We start from the raw sequence: 16,995 nt of genomic DNA, 5'->3' as shown, positions 1-16,995 counted from the left end.
AGATTTTACTATCTGTGGGGGGGGGGGATCCTAGAAATAATCCCCCATGGATACCGAGGGGCAACCAAGTTTTGGGGAAGTGAAAAATTGTATGTACATTCTCAGCTGTGTGGGGGTCAGCATGCCCTCAACCCTCTTGCTGTTAGAGGGTCAACTGTAGTTATTTTCTAAAACATAAACTGCCTTATTTTCAAGAACAAGGAGTGCAGTATGTGAAGGATGCAATATGCAGAGTCGGAATCGGGTTACTGTTCGTTTTACACCCTTGCCTCTTCCCCCTCTTCCCTCTGAAGTTCAGGCAAGAGGTGAATGGAACACAAGAATTTGAAAAGTCTGGCTTTATATTCAGAGAAACATTTCCCAAAGATCTTATCTACCCAGACTCCCTAAGATGTCAGACCCTTCTCACACACAGAACAAGGGTGTCCACACTTCAAAGCAAACAGAACCTTTAGTACATTGCCAAGCCCCTGGTGAGATGCCTGAATCTAAAAATGTCTTGCATTTCAGATAAAAGCTCCTTTCTTCCTCAGTAAAGTCAAACCCAAATCCTAAGATTCTACATATTTCTGTAGTCTTCAAATTATTTCTTGTTTTCACTCCATAGTATACTTTATAGCATGCAATCGAGCAAAACTTTATTTAGAGACGAGGTAACCTAAGGGAACCACCTGGAGTCAGACAGACTGACTTTGCTGCTCACTAGCAACATGATCTTACTGGCGACTAATGACAGGTGACTCAGTTTCCTTATCTGTGAAACTCCTTCTTCTGTTTTCTCAAGGAGAAAACTGACCCTGCTGGATACTAACGGTGAAAGTGCCACATGAGGTTCTGCCATAGAAGGAAAGTTGGGCTTCTGACATCTCATCAAAGTTCATGCTATTTTCCTACCTGTACAGTTTATAAATGTGACAAATACCGCACTTTACTGACTGAATGGTCATGCTACGGCAGAAGGATAAACATAAAGTCTTACCTGAAAGAGTAATGCAGACAAAAGGCAACAGTTGGATCTCTTCTCAACGTCCAGCTCCTTAATGAATCTAAATAAGTATAAGAAAAATATTGATTCATAGACAATTTTTCAAAAGTATTTTTATACAAACACATCTCTAATACTCACAGGCTTTCCAAAACTAAAAGTCTTTGTTATTCTAAAAGTGCTACATACTCATATAAGATCTAGAACAATGAAAGACATAGAAAATAAAATAAAACAATCACCTGTAATCCTACCACCTAAACATGTTTAGTAGTAACCTTTTGGCCAATTTCCTTCTAGACTTTTTCCTAGTTATACACACACACATTAAGACTAGAATTATGCTATGTATTACTTTATAAACAACTGCTCCATTCATGGACAAAATGAATTACATCATTACTTTATAGAACTGAAATACTTTTATCTTATGAATATAACATAATATAAAAACATTCATCACCATTTTGATTTTTTCCGAAGCTGAGGTAAACATTGTTGTCCCTACACTTCTGAGCGCTCGTCCTATTTGTTTTACTGGATAAATCCCTAGAGGTGGAGTTTTTTGGGAACAGGAGATGTACAGTTTTAAATTTTTAATGAGTATGGTTAAATAACTCCCCCCCCCCAAAGATTGAAACACTGTGTTTTCTAAGTATATTTTGGACACATTGATGCTATTAAGTCTCTCCACCAAAGATAATGTAATGTCTCTGAATCTGCTGTCTGATTTTAAGTCTGTTAGAAGACTTTGAGTTTCTTTCCATGTGGGTCTTAAAATTCACATCTAAAGCTATAAACCATATTACCTTCTCCTAAATCATATTTACATAAAACCAGTTGGCTTAACTACATTAACTACATTAATTAATTGTCAATCTGAGTTCAGCTTCTCTATGTGAGTATTCAAGTGTGGTCTCTTGCCCTTCTGAACGGTGGGGAGACGAGTTTCTTCCACTCAGGGAATCTCTGAGAACAGCCAAGCTCCCTGCAGTACCATATATCCTGTGGAAGTCAGACTTCCAGCAGGACAACCGGGAAATGACTTCCTGTTGGTTGAAAATCAGCAGATAAATAGCCTCAGAGACTGGGGGCAGCTGAGGGGCCCAATGGCAGGAACGCTGTAGCAGTTCTTTCTCAAGCTGTGAACTGTCTCAGCTTTCCCGTTCTCTGCCGCCAGGCTCTGCTAAGTCACAGCCCAGGCTTGTGTGGGGACTGTGTGTGTGTGCGTGCGTGTGTCCCCTGGAGGGCGAGACAACCAAACGTGACACATGTTTAAAAAAATATTTACTGTCTGATACTCATAAACTAAGTAATTTCTTACTTGCCTTGCCTAAGGATACTAATTTTCTGAAAACAATGTGATTATTAACTAATTACTTTTTTTTAATTTGCTTTCTATCTCAAAATGCTATGCAGGTTTTTGCCCACCACACCACCCCCCAGGTAAGCTATAAATATAACCACCAGAGAGACGAAGGAAGCCTGTGCCTCCACCCCTCCATACTTTATATTTTTAAATATGGAGCACATCACGAATTTGTGCCATCCTAGCACAGGGCCACACTAATCCTCTCTGTGTCGTTCCAATTTTAGCCTCAGGGCTGCCGGAGCAAGCACTGCTCCCTCCGAGCTTTCGAATCTCTCACATTAATCAAACATTTCAGATATCCGTGTGTGTTACCTAGGTGTAGGCACTGTGTGCGGTAGGCTTTCCCACAGGTTGTGTGTGATAGGCTGGATGATGGGCCCCACTGCCTAAGACATCCACGTCCTAATTCCCGAAACCCATGAACATGGTACCTTATATGACAAAAATAATTGAAAAAGACCTTGCCAATGTGATTACATTAAGGACCATAAGATAAAGTTATCCTGGACTATTTAGATTTCTTCAATGTAATCACAGTGGCCCTTACAAGAGAAAGGCAGGAAGGTAAGAAAAGGAGATCTGAGGTTGGGAACAGAGGTGAGAGAGAGAGAGAGAGAGAGAGAGAGAGAGAGAGAGAGAGAGAGACTGACTGGAGGGTAGGAGACTGTTGGTCCTGAAGACGGGAGATGAGCACGGGCCAAGGAAAGCCGGCAGCCTCTACAAACTAGAAAAGACAAGAAAACAGATTATCCCGAAGAGCCTGTGGCGGGAGCACAGATCTGCCAATGCATTAATTTTAGGGCTTCGGACCTCCCTGAGTGTAAGATGATAAATCTGTGTTGTTTTAAGCAGCAGTGGGAAATTAACACCTGATGTGTTATGGACTAAGTTACGTGCCCTTCCCCACACCCATTTCATATTAAAGTCCTAAGCCCCAGTACCTCAGAATGTGACTATACTTGGAGACGGGTCCTTAAAGAGGTGATTAAGTTAGAACGGGGTCATCAGGGTGGGCCATGACCCGGTACGACCAGTGTCCCCATGAGAAGAGGAGACCAGGACATAGACGCATGCAAGAAGACAACCATCCAGACGGGGGAGGAGAGGGACCTCAGAGGAAGCCAAGCCGGCCAACACCTTGAACTCAGACTTTTAGCCCCTAGCATTGTGAGAAATATGCTTCTGCTGTTCCTGCCTCCCAGTCTGCAGTTTGCCCTGGCAAACTACTGCAGCATGTCACGTGACTCCCACCACCAAGGTTTGAAGATGAGGACACTGAGGCTCACAGAAGATGAGCAACTTGTCAAGGGTCACAGAGCCCATAGGAAGCTCTTGAATTTAGGCCCGAGCTGGCCTGCCTCCACACTGCTATTCTTGCTCCCATGACAAGTGTGCATTGATTCATGCATTCATTCCTTCAACAAGTAGTCACTTAATGCCAACTCCATGCAAGGCTCTCAGGATATATCCAGGCAAAGCAAAGGCCTGTGCCTGGGTGGCACTCACATTTCAGAGGTGCGAGGTAGTATGGGGAGAGGACGGTGCCATAAACAATGAACGTCACAGATCAGGAGATGGCATGAGCCTCTATGTTATGGACAGAGGTGCAAGAATCCAGGGAGTGTGAAGCATGGCTGTCTATGTGGCACAGGTGGGCACCCCACGAAGGGAAGCTCTTAGCTATCACGCAGGTCATTCCAACGTCACACTCACTGGGCTATCTTTGCTGATATGACCGCTCCTTGCAGACAGCCCCAAATGCCAACTCTGGACAGAAATTCCTCACTGTAGTCCTTGTAACCTGGAGGTGAAGAGCTGTCAGTGGCACTGGTGAGCGAGGTGCCAAACTCTTTCCACGTATGCAGCGCATCTTCTTTTCGGAATACGTCATCAAGTGCTTGACACCAACACTTAAAAGCAGCCCTAGAACAGAAACAAAGCTTCACACAGTCCATTCTCTGAGACCTATGTCATCAGATCTTCCTGGGAGAGTGAATGCACAGAAGAAACATTTTAATTAAAATCTATACCACTTGTGTATTATGTGTGTGTAACCATTTCTCTCAGGTAGCATTTGATGAATAAAATGTAGCAATGTAATATTACTGAAGAAATACAAATTATAAAAGATAGCATTTTTCATAGTAATTAAAAAAATTTTTTCAAACAAAGCTTCCCCTCCTTTAGTAGACTCCTAAAAAAATTCTACCTTTTCTTTCCTGCGAAAACAAGAAGACTTCCAAGTTGATGCAATGCCTGAACTTTAAGACTTCTTTGATTGCTGGCTTGGAGAATATCTGTATTTTAATCAAGTAAAAGAACAAATATCAGTTCCTGAAAAATATTTCCTTTATATTTGCAAAAATATTTTAAGCTGCACTATTCCTTAACTGTGTACATAAGCAAACAGCAAGCTACTAGTGCCTTCAAATGCCACACGTCACATACACAGAGAGAGTAAACGCTGTTCTGTTTGAACACGGTGGAGTGGGAGACTGGGTCTAACAAGAGGCACAGAACATGAGAGAGTGAAGTAAGAGCCAGGTCGGGAGAAATGGTTGAGGAGAGACATGCAGAAAAGGCTCGCAAGGTAGACAGGGCTGGTCTATCTGGCCCAGCCATGTGACTGGAGGGGGGGTTTATGCGGAGGGTGAGGGAGGAGGCAGTGGTAACTTCAGAGGCATCTGGACAGCTTGTGGCAAAACGTGGTCATTACTCTCTAGCCCATGGGAAGCCTTGAAGGGCTTGTTTTTGAGTGGGGATGTGACAGGATTATAGCATATCAGATGCTTCCTTTTACTCAAATGCAAAAAAACCCCAAAAACCCACACCCAAACAAATCTTTCACATCACCTGGATTTGGGGGGGGGGATTCAGGGGTTCTGATGAATTCAAGGATATGTTGCCAGAATACCCAACCAACACATCAGTGATTTCTAATGAAATCTGTTCTGTCCCCTAGAGGTATTTATTTTAGAACCTTAGGAAGGGTTTTCTTAGTTGTCACAATGGGCACCTAGTGTTTGGTAGGTGAAGACCAGAGACAGTGGGTGGTCTGTGGTACACAGAAGCTTTCCCCACAGTGAAGGAAAAGGTGAGAAACCTGTGTACCCATTTTACACATAATAAGGGTATATTGGCATGTTTTCAAAATGTTCTGAATTTGTCAGAAATACAACTACGCTCTTTTTTTGTTCAGAACTTTACCTACATTTACTTGCTATTTTAGAAAATTATGCCACCAAAAGGACCAGTGCTGATGCTATGTGTCACCAGCACGAGCACAGAGCCGCACTGCCCCTGCAGCTGGGACAGGCGTGGCGGTCCCACACACAGGGCCCGGGCATCGCGTGCTTCGCTGGCCTGCTGCTGCTCAAGCCTCACATACCGACGTGGCAGAGTCTTTTACTGTGAAATGACTTGATTTGTCCCGTATTTTATGTTTACAGCTTCACATTGAGTTGGGGGGAAATAACACAGGTAGAAAGAATATATCAAATATAAATTGTATTCCAGAGATTAAAGGGGGATTACACAACGTCTGCTATAGAAAAGGGAGGTGCTGGGTCCACAGCACAGGTTGAGCATGTACTACTGAATGAGTAAAAGCCAAATCAAGTGGAAGGACAAAGAAGATGAAATCAGCTGGGGCAGAGCAAAAGCACTCGCCGTGGCCATGTCCCGACAGGCGGTTCACAGGTGCAGTTAAAGGCGTTTGGGTGGAGGGTGGCCTAGGACCTCGAGATGGGACAGGCAGGCTGGGGGGAAGTGGGGAAGGGCCAGTGCTGGAAGCATCTTGTCTCGACACTGCTCTGTCAGACTGCAAGGGTGTAATGAATAGATTCTATTTCAGGCTCTTTCACCCTGTTTTTAAAAACAGCACTTCAGGACCAAATGCAATCTCCAACATCAATGCAGGTGATCACACTGAAAATAAATACATACTGAACAAACCTTACCAACAGTTTTGTAAAACGAAGAGATTACGAGTCCGAGTTGTGAATAGGGAAGTTTGCTTTTCTCCACCGAACTGAAAACTCTGAAGTGCTCCTGAGAAAGGTCGGGAGGGGCTGGCATGTGCATCTCTTCTGTCCCCGGGCAAAACTCCACCTTCCCAGGGGTCAGCTTTGAAATGTTTATTCCTACTTTGACTCCTAGTCATGACAAAAATCACAAAGAAATTTAAAATGGAAAAAAGGAGGGAAGTTGATGGCGAAGAAAAAAGTAGTAGAAATGGAAAGGGAGAAGAACGGAAATACTTTGTGTGTAGCTGAGACTTGCCGTTTGAGGAGCTTGGTTTCCTTACACTTAGAATCCAGAATCATTTCTGAGGAGCACAGGTGGGTGTGGATGGGCTCTGTGCCCGCCATGTCAGTCTGCCAGAATGGGAATGTTGAGATGATGCATTGCTACTCCTGGGGTTTGGTGGCAGTTACACCAACTGGGTTTGCGCTTTTTAAAGAGCTTCCAAGAGGAAGATGTTAGCTTGCCTCTGGGGCAGAGGTCTGCCCCACAGAGGTAGTACTGACCTGAGGCGGGGAGGGAATGGGAAAGTGCTGTCTCTTTTTAAGATCAGAGAGCACACAGAAAAAACGGGGTAAATGTTCTAGCGGGGAGTAGTCAAAAGCTGCAGAGAGGGAGACGGACTGGGATAAACTGCTGGGAATACTCTGGCGTATGTATGATATGCTGCTGAGTTGCTCAACTCCTAGTGACCCTGTGCATGTGTGATGTCCACAGTGCCCTGTCCTCAGTAACCCAGCTTGGCTCCTGTCGACTCATGGTGTCCTTTATGGAGTCAATTTGTCTCATATCTGGTCTCCTCTTTTCCTGGTCTTCTATTTTTCCCAGCAGTACTGCCTTTTCCAAAGAACCTGGCCTGCTCGTGATGTGCTCAAAGTAGAGCACCTTTTCTTTGGTACCTCCAGCAATGTTTCAGACGTGATTTACCTTAGGGCCCTCTTGTTTGTCTTCCTGGGGTCAAGGGTATCCGTAGAGCTCCCCTCCAACCTATATTTCAAATGAGTGTTTGATTCATGTTTCAATATTTCAAATGAATATTTTGGTCCCAAGTGAGGTTCCGAGTGAGCTGATGTAAACCATTCTTAGGAATCTCATCTCCCTTTCTTATTCATGCCTGTCCTCATTGTCAATGGATGCCATAGTTGAGGAGACTTTAAGCATGATATGGAGAGCTCATTTAATGTAATGCGAGTCTGCAGACAATGCAACCCAACACTGTGGGGGCACATCATAACTTTCTGCAGGGGCAGCAACAACAAAAACATACATCCATGTATACATATACACAAACAAATAAACTTTGGTCAGTGGTTGTAAAAAAAATACTGGTCAGGTTTCTACAAGATCGGTTCAGTGGATATTAGCACCTTAAGTATAAGTTTAAATCTATTTTTAATGACTTTAAAATATAATTATTAAATATTTTAAGTTTGTTCTTCATTTTTTTAGTATTCTAATAAATTTGAACACCAAGGGTCATGAACATATTAGGATTAAAAAAATTTAAATAACCTAAATATAGACAAATTTGACTACATTCTTTGAGGTCGCCACTTCACCACTCAAAGCCCTGCGTTCACTGTGTCCACAGTCGATAGATGCTGAGAGGGGGAAATACAAAGAGTGATAGCAAATGAACACCTTGTTTCAGGTTCAAAAAATCTCTTAAGATAAAATCTATGCTATTAACCAGAAATCTTATTGATGCTTATATTAAAACACATCTATTTCTTTGACATTGATAAAGTAGTGTTTTGGTAAACGGTTCTAGCTAATTCAGTATGAATCGATTCATCTACTTATGAAAATTAAATAAGACTAGCACCATGCTTGCAAAGAAAATGGTAAGAACATAGATGTACAGAGTCAAAAATTAACAAATATTGTTTTCGTATCTACTCTACACAGGGAGTATGGTAGTTTCTCAGAAGGCATAGAAGCAGGTGAGCGAGGCAGTGCCTCAGTTGGAATCCAGTGAGCGAGAGATGATGTGACCCACTAGGCAAGAAGAAAGCGAAAGGCAGCAGGGAGTGGGCTTGTCAGTGGGGAAAGGAGGCTCCTCTGGCAGGATATGGCAAGTGCGCAGAGTGGCAGCCCCACCTAAATAAGGACTCAGACATACAGAGCAAGTATTTTTACCTTGTGTCTGTGCAAGAAATAATGAAAGCAACTTTCTGCTGTGTCGGATTGCTCTGTTGTGATATTTGGATTTTTCCAAAGTCTCTCTAAAACACCTCAAAGTGTCTGTCACATCCACGGGCACACAGACGAGCTCTTTGGCTTGGCTGTACTCTGAAAGGAAAAGGAAGAGTAAGGCTGGGGATGAAATGCCGCAGCAAGCCAACTAGTAGCAAAAAACTCTAATTCAGAAAATTTCTTGGTCCCAAACTAAAGCTGCTAAATTCAAAGCCCCCAGGTATGAAGCAGTTATTTCAACACTCAGATCATTTTTTGGTGTATTTGAAAGTTCTTTTTTTAAATTAAAAAAAACGGAAACTTAGAAAACTTTTGATTCTTATGGAATGCAAAAAAACTTTAGATCTTGCCAATTTTCCTTATGAAGCCTCCTACTTTATTCTTGCTGAACATAAAAGATAAAATAATTTCCTCCTTTTCAGCAGCCTCTTCAAAGCAGGGGTGCCTTGGGAAAGAGAAGAAAGGAGGAAACAGAGAAGCTTGAAGATGGGCAACCCCTCTCTTAAGAGAAAGAAAAGATGACTTCTAATATTGGAGGGCGCAGAGGAAAGGAAGATGGTGCCCTAAGTGGGTATGAAACTAACAAACGGTCCTGAACAAATGGCCCAAGAAGAGTGTTGCTGCGAGGTCTCTGGAGAGGAAGTGACCATCCAAGAATTAGGCTGCAGATTTGCAGCTTACAGCATGAAGCAGGCACACAAAAACAAGAAATACAGGCTCCAGATGGAGTAACGAAGGAATTTCCTTCTTCAACAAGTTGAACAGGTCGAATACCCCCTGTGAAACCGGAGGTCTTGATAGTACAGCAACTTTTAGGGAATGGAGCTACAAGAGATTAAGAGGAAAGACCTTTGCCCTTAAGAGTTCACAGTCTAGCAGAAGAAATGCAGCATTCTGCCACTGGCATATTCAAGTCCTATGTGCGGAGGGTCTTAATGCTAACAGGAGGAAAAGATAGAGAGATCAGAGTAGGGAGGAAAGGGTGAGCTAGAAAGACCTCCTGGGAGAGAAGGTATGCCAGCTGTGTCTTAAGGGATAGGAAAGATTTGATTAAGAAGAAAAAGGCAAGGGGTTTTAGATTATTGGAATAAGAATAGCTGAAGTTGACTGAGCTGAGCACTTACACTATCTCAGGGACTATTCTAAATAAATTAGTCTCATTGAACCCTAAAAGCAACTGTAAGAGGCAGGTACCAATTATATCCTCATTTTACAGATAAGGAAAGAAGGCATAGAGAAGTCTGGTAGCTTCCCTTGGTTACAGAACTAGTTAGCGCAAGGAGTGCGGCAGCAGCAGTGAGGGTGGCAACTCGGACACAGTGAGACGACACAGCCAGTCCTGCTGAGCTAAGAAGGGTTAGTTAGCCAGGGTCTGAGGCCCTTGCTGAGGAAGTGGTCTTCCTCCTCTTTCATGGGTTGCTGAGCAAAGGTTTTGAGTAGGACTCTGACAGAAAGAAAGTGGTGTTTTAGGAAGAGTTAGCCAACAGCTGAATGCATGGCTGACTTTAACAGAAGGAGATTGGTGGCTGAGAGACTGACAACATTGTGTCATTTGATCCTGACTAAGGTAGTAGCAATGCAAACAAGGGAGGAACACGGGAACTTTCCATTGTTGAAGCAACAAGAGAATGGTTAATTATCTATGTGGGGAGGGAATGAAAAGGGGGTGGGAATTAGCTATTCCCCATCCTTTCAAGGCCAATGACCTTGCTTCCTGTGTCACTTGAAAAAAACTGAAGCAATCTAAAGGGCTTTCCCATAAGCCCCCACCAGCGTTCCCACCCAGTCCCCAGTGCCATGCCCATCTATACCTCAAGGGCATCACGCCTGCGGCTCTCCTTCCTCTGAATCAATAATATTTTCCCCTCTTACTGAATCTTTCCCAGCAGCACATTTTACTGGTTTTCCCTATCTTTAAAAAAATTTAAAAATTTTACGTTCATTGCAGCATTATATGCAATGGACAAGACAGAGAAACAACTGAAGTGCCCACGGACAAATGAATGGAGAAAGCAAGTGTGGTGTAAGTAAACAGTGAAATCAAAAAGAAGGAAATCCTGCCATTGGTGACCACAGGGATGGACCTTGAGGGCCTTATGCTAAGTGAAATAAGCCAGACAAGGAAAGGCAAATGCTGTGTTACCTCACACGTGGAATCTAAATAAACCAAAGCATTGATACAAGACATAGAATAGATTGGTGGTTGCCAGAGGTGAGGTAGGGATGGGCAAAATGGGGAAGAGGTCAAGGGGTAAAACTTTCAGTTATAAGATAAATAAGTTCTGGGCTGTAATGTACAGCACAGTGACTATATTTAAATTTCTTTTAAAAAAGAAAAAAAATAATTTTAAAATATTAAAAACCTTTCTCTTGACCCTACTTTCCTCTCAAGGTACCATCTTATTTCTCTACTCCATTTTACAACAAAACTCCTCAAAAAATTCTATACTCATTATTTCTCATTCTCTTTTGAACCCACTTAAATCACACTCCCCCCGCCCCCGCCACATCATTCCACCCCCAGCATCTTCATGTGGCTGAATGTGATGTTCAACTTTTAGACTTTACCTCACTTCAATTTTCAGCAGCACTAGACTCAATTAATAATTCCGTCCTCTGAAATACTTCCTTCACTTGGCTTACAGGTCCTTTTCCAGCTTCATTGGCCACTCCTCGGTCCTCTTTGCTACATGTCCTCATCAACCCAACCCCTTAATCCTGGGAAACCTCAGGGTTCTAATCTTCGACTGCCTCTCTCTTCTTAATTTATACTCACCCCCTTGATAATCTCATCTAGTTTCATGGCTTTAATATCAGCCATATGCTAGTGGCTCCCAAATTTATATCTTTGGTGCCAACTCCCTTGAAGTCCAGACTCATCTATCCAATGATCTACTCTGCTGCGCATTCAACAGACATCTCAAATTTAACAGGTCCCCTGCTAATTTCCTGATCTTTTCCTCCTAAACCAGCTCCTCCAATAAGTCTTCCCCTATCTCAGGCCAAAAGCTAGAATCATCCTTGACTTCTCCTCTTCTCCCATGCTCCAAATCAAATTCACAGCAAGTGCTATAGAGTCCCTCCTTAGAAAATATCCAGAATGCCACTGTATCTCACCAGCTGTACCCTCCACTATCACTTCCACTATGTTCCAAGACCTCATCATCTTTTAAATTACTGCAATTGCCCTGGTAACCAGTCTCCTTGTCTCCACACTCAACATAGCAACCAGGGGACTCCTTTTTAAAGCATTAGTCATCTTATGTCACTCCTTTGCCCAAGACCCTCAATTGGCTTACCCATCACCTAGAGCGAACACCGAAGCTCCAAAAGTGACTTGTGAGGCTGGACATGAACTGGCTCCCCATGACTGCTCTGACACCTTCTCTTATATTCTTGCCCCTCTCCCTCCCACCGCAGGCATGCTCGTACATGCTCCATTGAGTCAAGCCTGATCATCATCTCTATCCTTTCAGGTCAGGTTCTCCCCTAACCTTAGAGCACTCAAGAAAAAAATCTGCTAGGTATCACTGGTCATGGGAAGGAAGACGCTTTATTCTAACTAATTGTGACAGTATGGTCATTTTTAGATGAGTCTGCATACTAATTTTAGGTTTCACCTCGAGTCATCATGAAAATTGTGGCATCCTGCTCAGAGCTCTTATAAGACTCTAGGACCTCAAGAGCAGTATTTTGGCCCACACTTTTGGGCTTACTAGGCAAACTTTTAGGATGTTGAATTTTTTTCAGTGTTCTGAACTTGATCATTAGCATGTTTATAAGCACGGTGGGTCTTGTGCATGTCACCATGACATGTCTGCAAGATGTCATCCACTCTGCCTGGCCATCCTGCTCCCTCAATTCCCCTCTCCTCTAAGCCTGCGTGGTCCTGTGTGATCCCGACGAGGTACGCCCCCACTCCTCCCACCACACCCTCGTGTACAACAACCTGAGGACTACAGATTCAAGCTCTCTCTTTCTTACAAGAATTCATGAGCTCAGAGTTTATCTGTTTCTCCCTAGAGGGTGAGATCAGGGAAAGAAGCCAGCAAAAGAAAAAGAGGAAGCTGGAAGCCCTCACAAATTCATATTTTGAAAAAAGTCAATGACTTTCTCCAGGTTTTCATTTTAAATACCTGTCAAAAGTGAGATAAAAACTATTACCTCCAAGGTTACTATTTTAACCTGTGTGTGAAGCGTCCAGCACAGCTTACTGTCATGGACTGAGCATTCAATAGAAGCAGGCTCACATTAGGGCTGTTAGTCATATCTCCTTACAACATATATGAACACTTACCAGCGCAAGGCACCATGCAAGACACCGAGGAGATGAACAAAGCAGACACACTCCCTGCTCTCACAGAGCTTACATTCCACAACAAAACTCACAAAGGCGTGCCCGGGACAAGAGAGACATGAGGAAAGGGAGACGTTTGCCATCTTTAAAATAGGGAGTCTGAATAAAATTATCCCCCTGCTATTGTTATCAGATATCTGCTCATAAATCATTCCTTTTTTCTAAACTATATTTTGCTATCTGATTTTTATTTGTTCAAGCCCTACTATACCTTTTTTATAGTCTAACCAGGGTTGTGTTTCGTGTTTTGAAGTAAATGATGCAAAGCAATGAGGAAATATCAGCTTCAGAGGCCTTATCCTAGCATCTGTGTCATGGGGGTCCCGTGCCTGAAAACTCCCATGGATAATGTAAGAAGCTATTTCAAAGCCACTAATAGCCTCAACAGTTTGGAATAGGTGGGAAGAAGAAAAGGAAGAGCAGGAGAAGGAAGGAAAGAAAAAAGATTAGAATTACTGTGTCTCTCATTGTACCAATGTGGACATTAAAACCAAAATGCCAATCACTCCTGAAATATGGATCTACTGAGGAAAGCTCCCAGGGAGTGATACGAAATTTGTGCTACTTTCTACCCATTTGGTCACATCAACCCAAATGCCCAGAGGCAGTAATAAAACACACCTGCCAAAGGGCTGAAAACTACAACATACTGGAAGACTGAGAAATCCTTTCAGAAAACTTAAATACCAATAAGGTCAAGACTCAAGAATGGGAGAAAATACAAAAACAGTTATAATAAAATACATATCTGCACAGTTATCTCCCCTATGAAGCTTAACAAGCAGGCAAGTTACTCAACCATACGAAAAATAATCTGTAAAGTGAGGTATCCTCACTTCTCCAAACCCTACAGAGACCTTACCAAATTACATATGCATTATTGAATAGTTAGAGGGAGAATGGAATGCCTTTAAATAATGAGAACACCAATGTTCCTAGGCACTGGAGCGTTACAGCATCTGGTGTGCAGGATGAAATGTATCGAACATCAGTAACGAATGCTGTTATGCCAAAAGAAAATCTACGATGTTCTAAAGAAGCAGTTTGGTGTGGAAAACATCAAGAATATACTTGGTGTTTTTAAAAAGTTGCAGACATGTCAGGTGACGTACATTCGACCCACCGTGTTTATAAAAATGTTAATGATCTGAGTTCAGACACTGAAAAAATCCAGCACCCTAAAAATTTGCCAAGCAAGCCCAAAAGTGTGGGCCAGACTGCTGCTCCTCATCACAGGGGCCCTGGAGTCTCATAAAGGGCTCTAAGCAGGGTGCTGTGATTTCCACGACTCAAGGTGAACTTAGTTAGTATGCAGGCTCATCTAAAAATGACCATGCTGTCACAGTTAGTCAGAATAAAGTGTCTTTATTCCCATAAATGGTGATATCTAGCACATTTTTTTTCCTGAGTGCTCTAAGGTTAGGTAGGGGAGAATATAACCCAAAAGGGCAGAGATGACGGTCAGGCTTGGCTGGGTGGAGCATTTCGAGGCTGCACAGACAGACTAGGGTTCGAATCACAATTGCATTACTTCCTAGGAGCACTTCATTTTCTCATCTGTAACGCAGACATAAAAATACCTACTCCTAAGATTGTAGAAACTAAAGAAGCTAATGGTTGCGAAGTGCTAAATATAGTGCCTGGTCCAGTTAATTATTATTGCCCTTGTAATGCTTTTTAGATTTTTATCCATTCAAATATTTCTGCTCTAGTCATTGCTCAAACTGGCTTATACTTGCACCCCCATTGAGAATCAGCCCACAGGATCACCGGAGCCTGATTCCACCTGCCTTCCTTTCTGTCCCCCCACCCACCGTCTGGGCTTTCCAAGTGTACCTTGAACAATAGGCAAGAAAAGTGCTGATCGGACGTAATGCCCCCATCATCGGTAGACGCCTACTGGTCACATGGGCCTAGAAGTTTATACTAGGTCTGTTTTCCCTATCTGTTAGATAGTAGTCATTATTTTGATAACAAGCATCTTTGGCACATTTTCTCACATTTGTTGTCAGCCCTTTTTAGGATGGAGGGGATAGATAATATAAATCACATTCTGAGTTACAGATCAAGATCAAGAGAAGCAGAACATACTCAGGAAGAAGCATCACACTCTGACTGGAACTAGGCACATGTGATGGACCACATGGGTGCTCCCGCTGAATGTGGGGAGATCTGATTTATCATGAACAGTAAAGCCTGCAACGTCATGGTCACCAGCTTCACTCTACACTGCTCTGCATCCCTTCTATCTTCCCTTCTCCTGCTTCCCTCAGTGGACAGCCCACTCTTTCACATTCTGGAATCTCCTACCCTATCAACCTTGGCTATGCTTCCAACCCCCTGCTTCGTTAAGAAAATCTTCAGTACCCAGTGAGAATGCCTTCGACTTCTACCCTTCCCATCTACACACTTACCGACATCTGAGCCTATTCCCTTCTCCCCTTCTGCCCTGGGTGTTCCATCCTCCTGTCCAAGCCAATTCCCTTGCATCCCATTCTCTGCCTGTTTCTCCTCGAGCTCCTTGCCCTATGAAATATTTTTCCTGTGTCTAAGCTCCCTCTCTCTCCACTGGCTCTTTCTGTTTAATACAGAAACATGTTCCTTCTCTGCTATTAAAAACAGACAGACAAACAAAACGAAGCCCTCCTAAGCCCCACATTTCCTTCTAGCTGCCACCACCCCTGTCTTTCTCGTCACTGCTCAGCTTGCTGAAATGAAAGGCTCTGTGCAGGTACAGCTCATCAGGACTGTACCTACCACTCAAAATACCGCCACTCTGCTCCCACCACTTCTTTGAAGTCACTCTTGTTATGCCACAGAGTCACAGAGCCATTCGTTCAACAAATAGATATTGAGTGTCTGCTATGTATCAGACACCCACAAAGGTATCTGGATCATATAAACACACAAAACAATGATCCTTGCCCTCACAGAGCTTACGTTGTATCAGGGAGACAGACTAGTAATTAATAAATACAATAAAACACTGAATTACACAGTATGTGATAGGCGGTCTATGTGCTTCAGAGAAAAAAAGGAAATGTCTGGCAGAGTCCAGGAACTGGGAGGAAGCAAGCAGGGTGCAGTTTTAAATACAATGGCCAGCGCGGGTCTCCTTGAAAAGGCGTGGCATGCACAGAGTCTTAAAGTAGGTGAGGGGTTTATCAGACAGACTTCTGGATGGGGAAGAGCATTTCAGGAAGGGGACGCTGCTAGAGCAAGGCCCTAAGATGAGAGGTCATAGCACAAAGACAGGTGACAATGACCACCCACATGCCATAGACAGTCTGTCCTCACATTGTGTGACCTGACTGCCGACTGCAGCATCGTGCACGGTCTGTCTTGCCCGGGCCTTGTTTATACCGCTCTCACTCATTGCACCTCCTGCCTCTTAGGCCACCTCCCAGCCTCTTTCAGACATTTTTCTCCCTCTGTTTGCTCCTGTGACCGGCATTAGGGCTCTTCACCTATTCTGTGTCTCTTCATCCTCAGGCTACCGAGTAGGACCACGCTTTCCTACCCCTTTTGAAGTCAGATGCAGCCACGTGACTTTACCCAATGAAGTATCAGCACCAGTGGTATGTGTCACTTTCAAGTGGCAGCATGAAGAGCCACCATATGATTTATATATAACTCATGAATATAAAATTATGAAATGTAAAAAGACTATAAAATCCATTCTTTTTCAAGCCTGTAAAATGGAGACAATAACAAGCCTTCCACATCAGGTGGTTGTAAGGTAATACAGACATACCCTGTTTTATTGCATGTTCCTTTTACTGCATCCTGCAGATATTGCATTTTTTTTACAAATTGAAGGGTTTTGGCAATCATGCATCAAGCAAATCTGTCAGCATCATTTTCTTGCTAAAGGTTCAGAATATGGTTAGCATTATTTTTAGCAATAAAGTATTTTAAAATTAAGTTATGGAAATTTTTTAGACATAATGCTATTGCACACTTAATACACTGCAGTATAGTGTAAACAACTTTTATATGCACTGGAAAAGCAAAAACAAATTCATGCGGCTTGCTTCATTGCGATAATCCCTTCATCGCACT

At 43.0% G+C, this 16,995-nt stretch overlaps 1 protein-coding gene and 1 non-coding gene across 8 annotated transcripts in view; both read right to left on the bottom strand.

Moving 5' to 3' along the window:
* The window catches only part of CFAP54 (cilia and flagella associated protein 54), a 245,242-nt gene that overhangs the window by 99,115 nt on the left and 129,132 nt on the right, over positions 1 to 16,995 (bottom strand). For all 7 annotated transcript variants that reach the window (XM_053921909.2, XM_024579348.3, XM_053921907.2 and 4 more), the window contains 5 exons: positions 8,520 to 8,672; positions 6,317 to 6,511; positions 4,567 to 4,654; positions 4,071 to 4,280; positions 980 to 1,046 (listed from right to left, as the gene is read on the bottom strand). In XM_053921909.2, coding sequence (XP_053777884.1) covers positions 980 to 1,046; positions 4,071 to 4,280; positions 4,567 to 4,654; positions 6,317 to 6,511; positions 8,520 to 8,672 — 713 coding nt within the window. The remainder of the gene's footprint in view (positions 1 to 979; positions 1,047 to 4,070; positions 4,281 to 4,566; positions 4,655 to 6,316; positions 6,512 to 8,519; positions 8,673 to 16,995) is intronic.
* LOC112322101 (U6 spliceosomal RNA) lies at positions 2,502 to 2,603 on the bottom strand. Its single transcript, XR_002976594.2, has one exon. It is a non-coding gene; the product is annotated as a U6 spliceosomal RNA (small nuclear RNA).

This window comes from Desmodus rotundus, chromosome 3, assembly GCF_022682495.2.
Source record: "Desmodus rotundus isolate HL8 chromosome 3, HLdesRot8A.1, whole genome shotgun sequence".
Lineage (NCBI taxonomy): Eukaryota > Metazoa > Chordata > Mammalia > Chiroptera > Phyllostomidae > Desmodus > Desmodus rotundus.
Note: the sequence above shows the minus strand (reverse complement) of the source record. Positions and strands in the feature narration are given on the sequence as shown.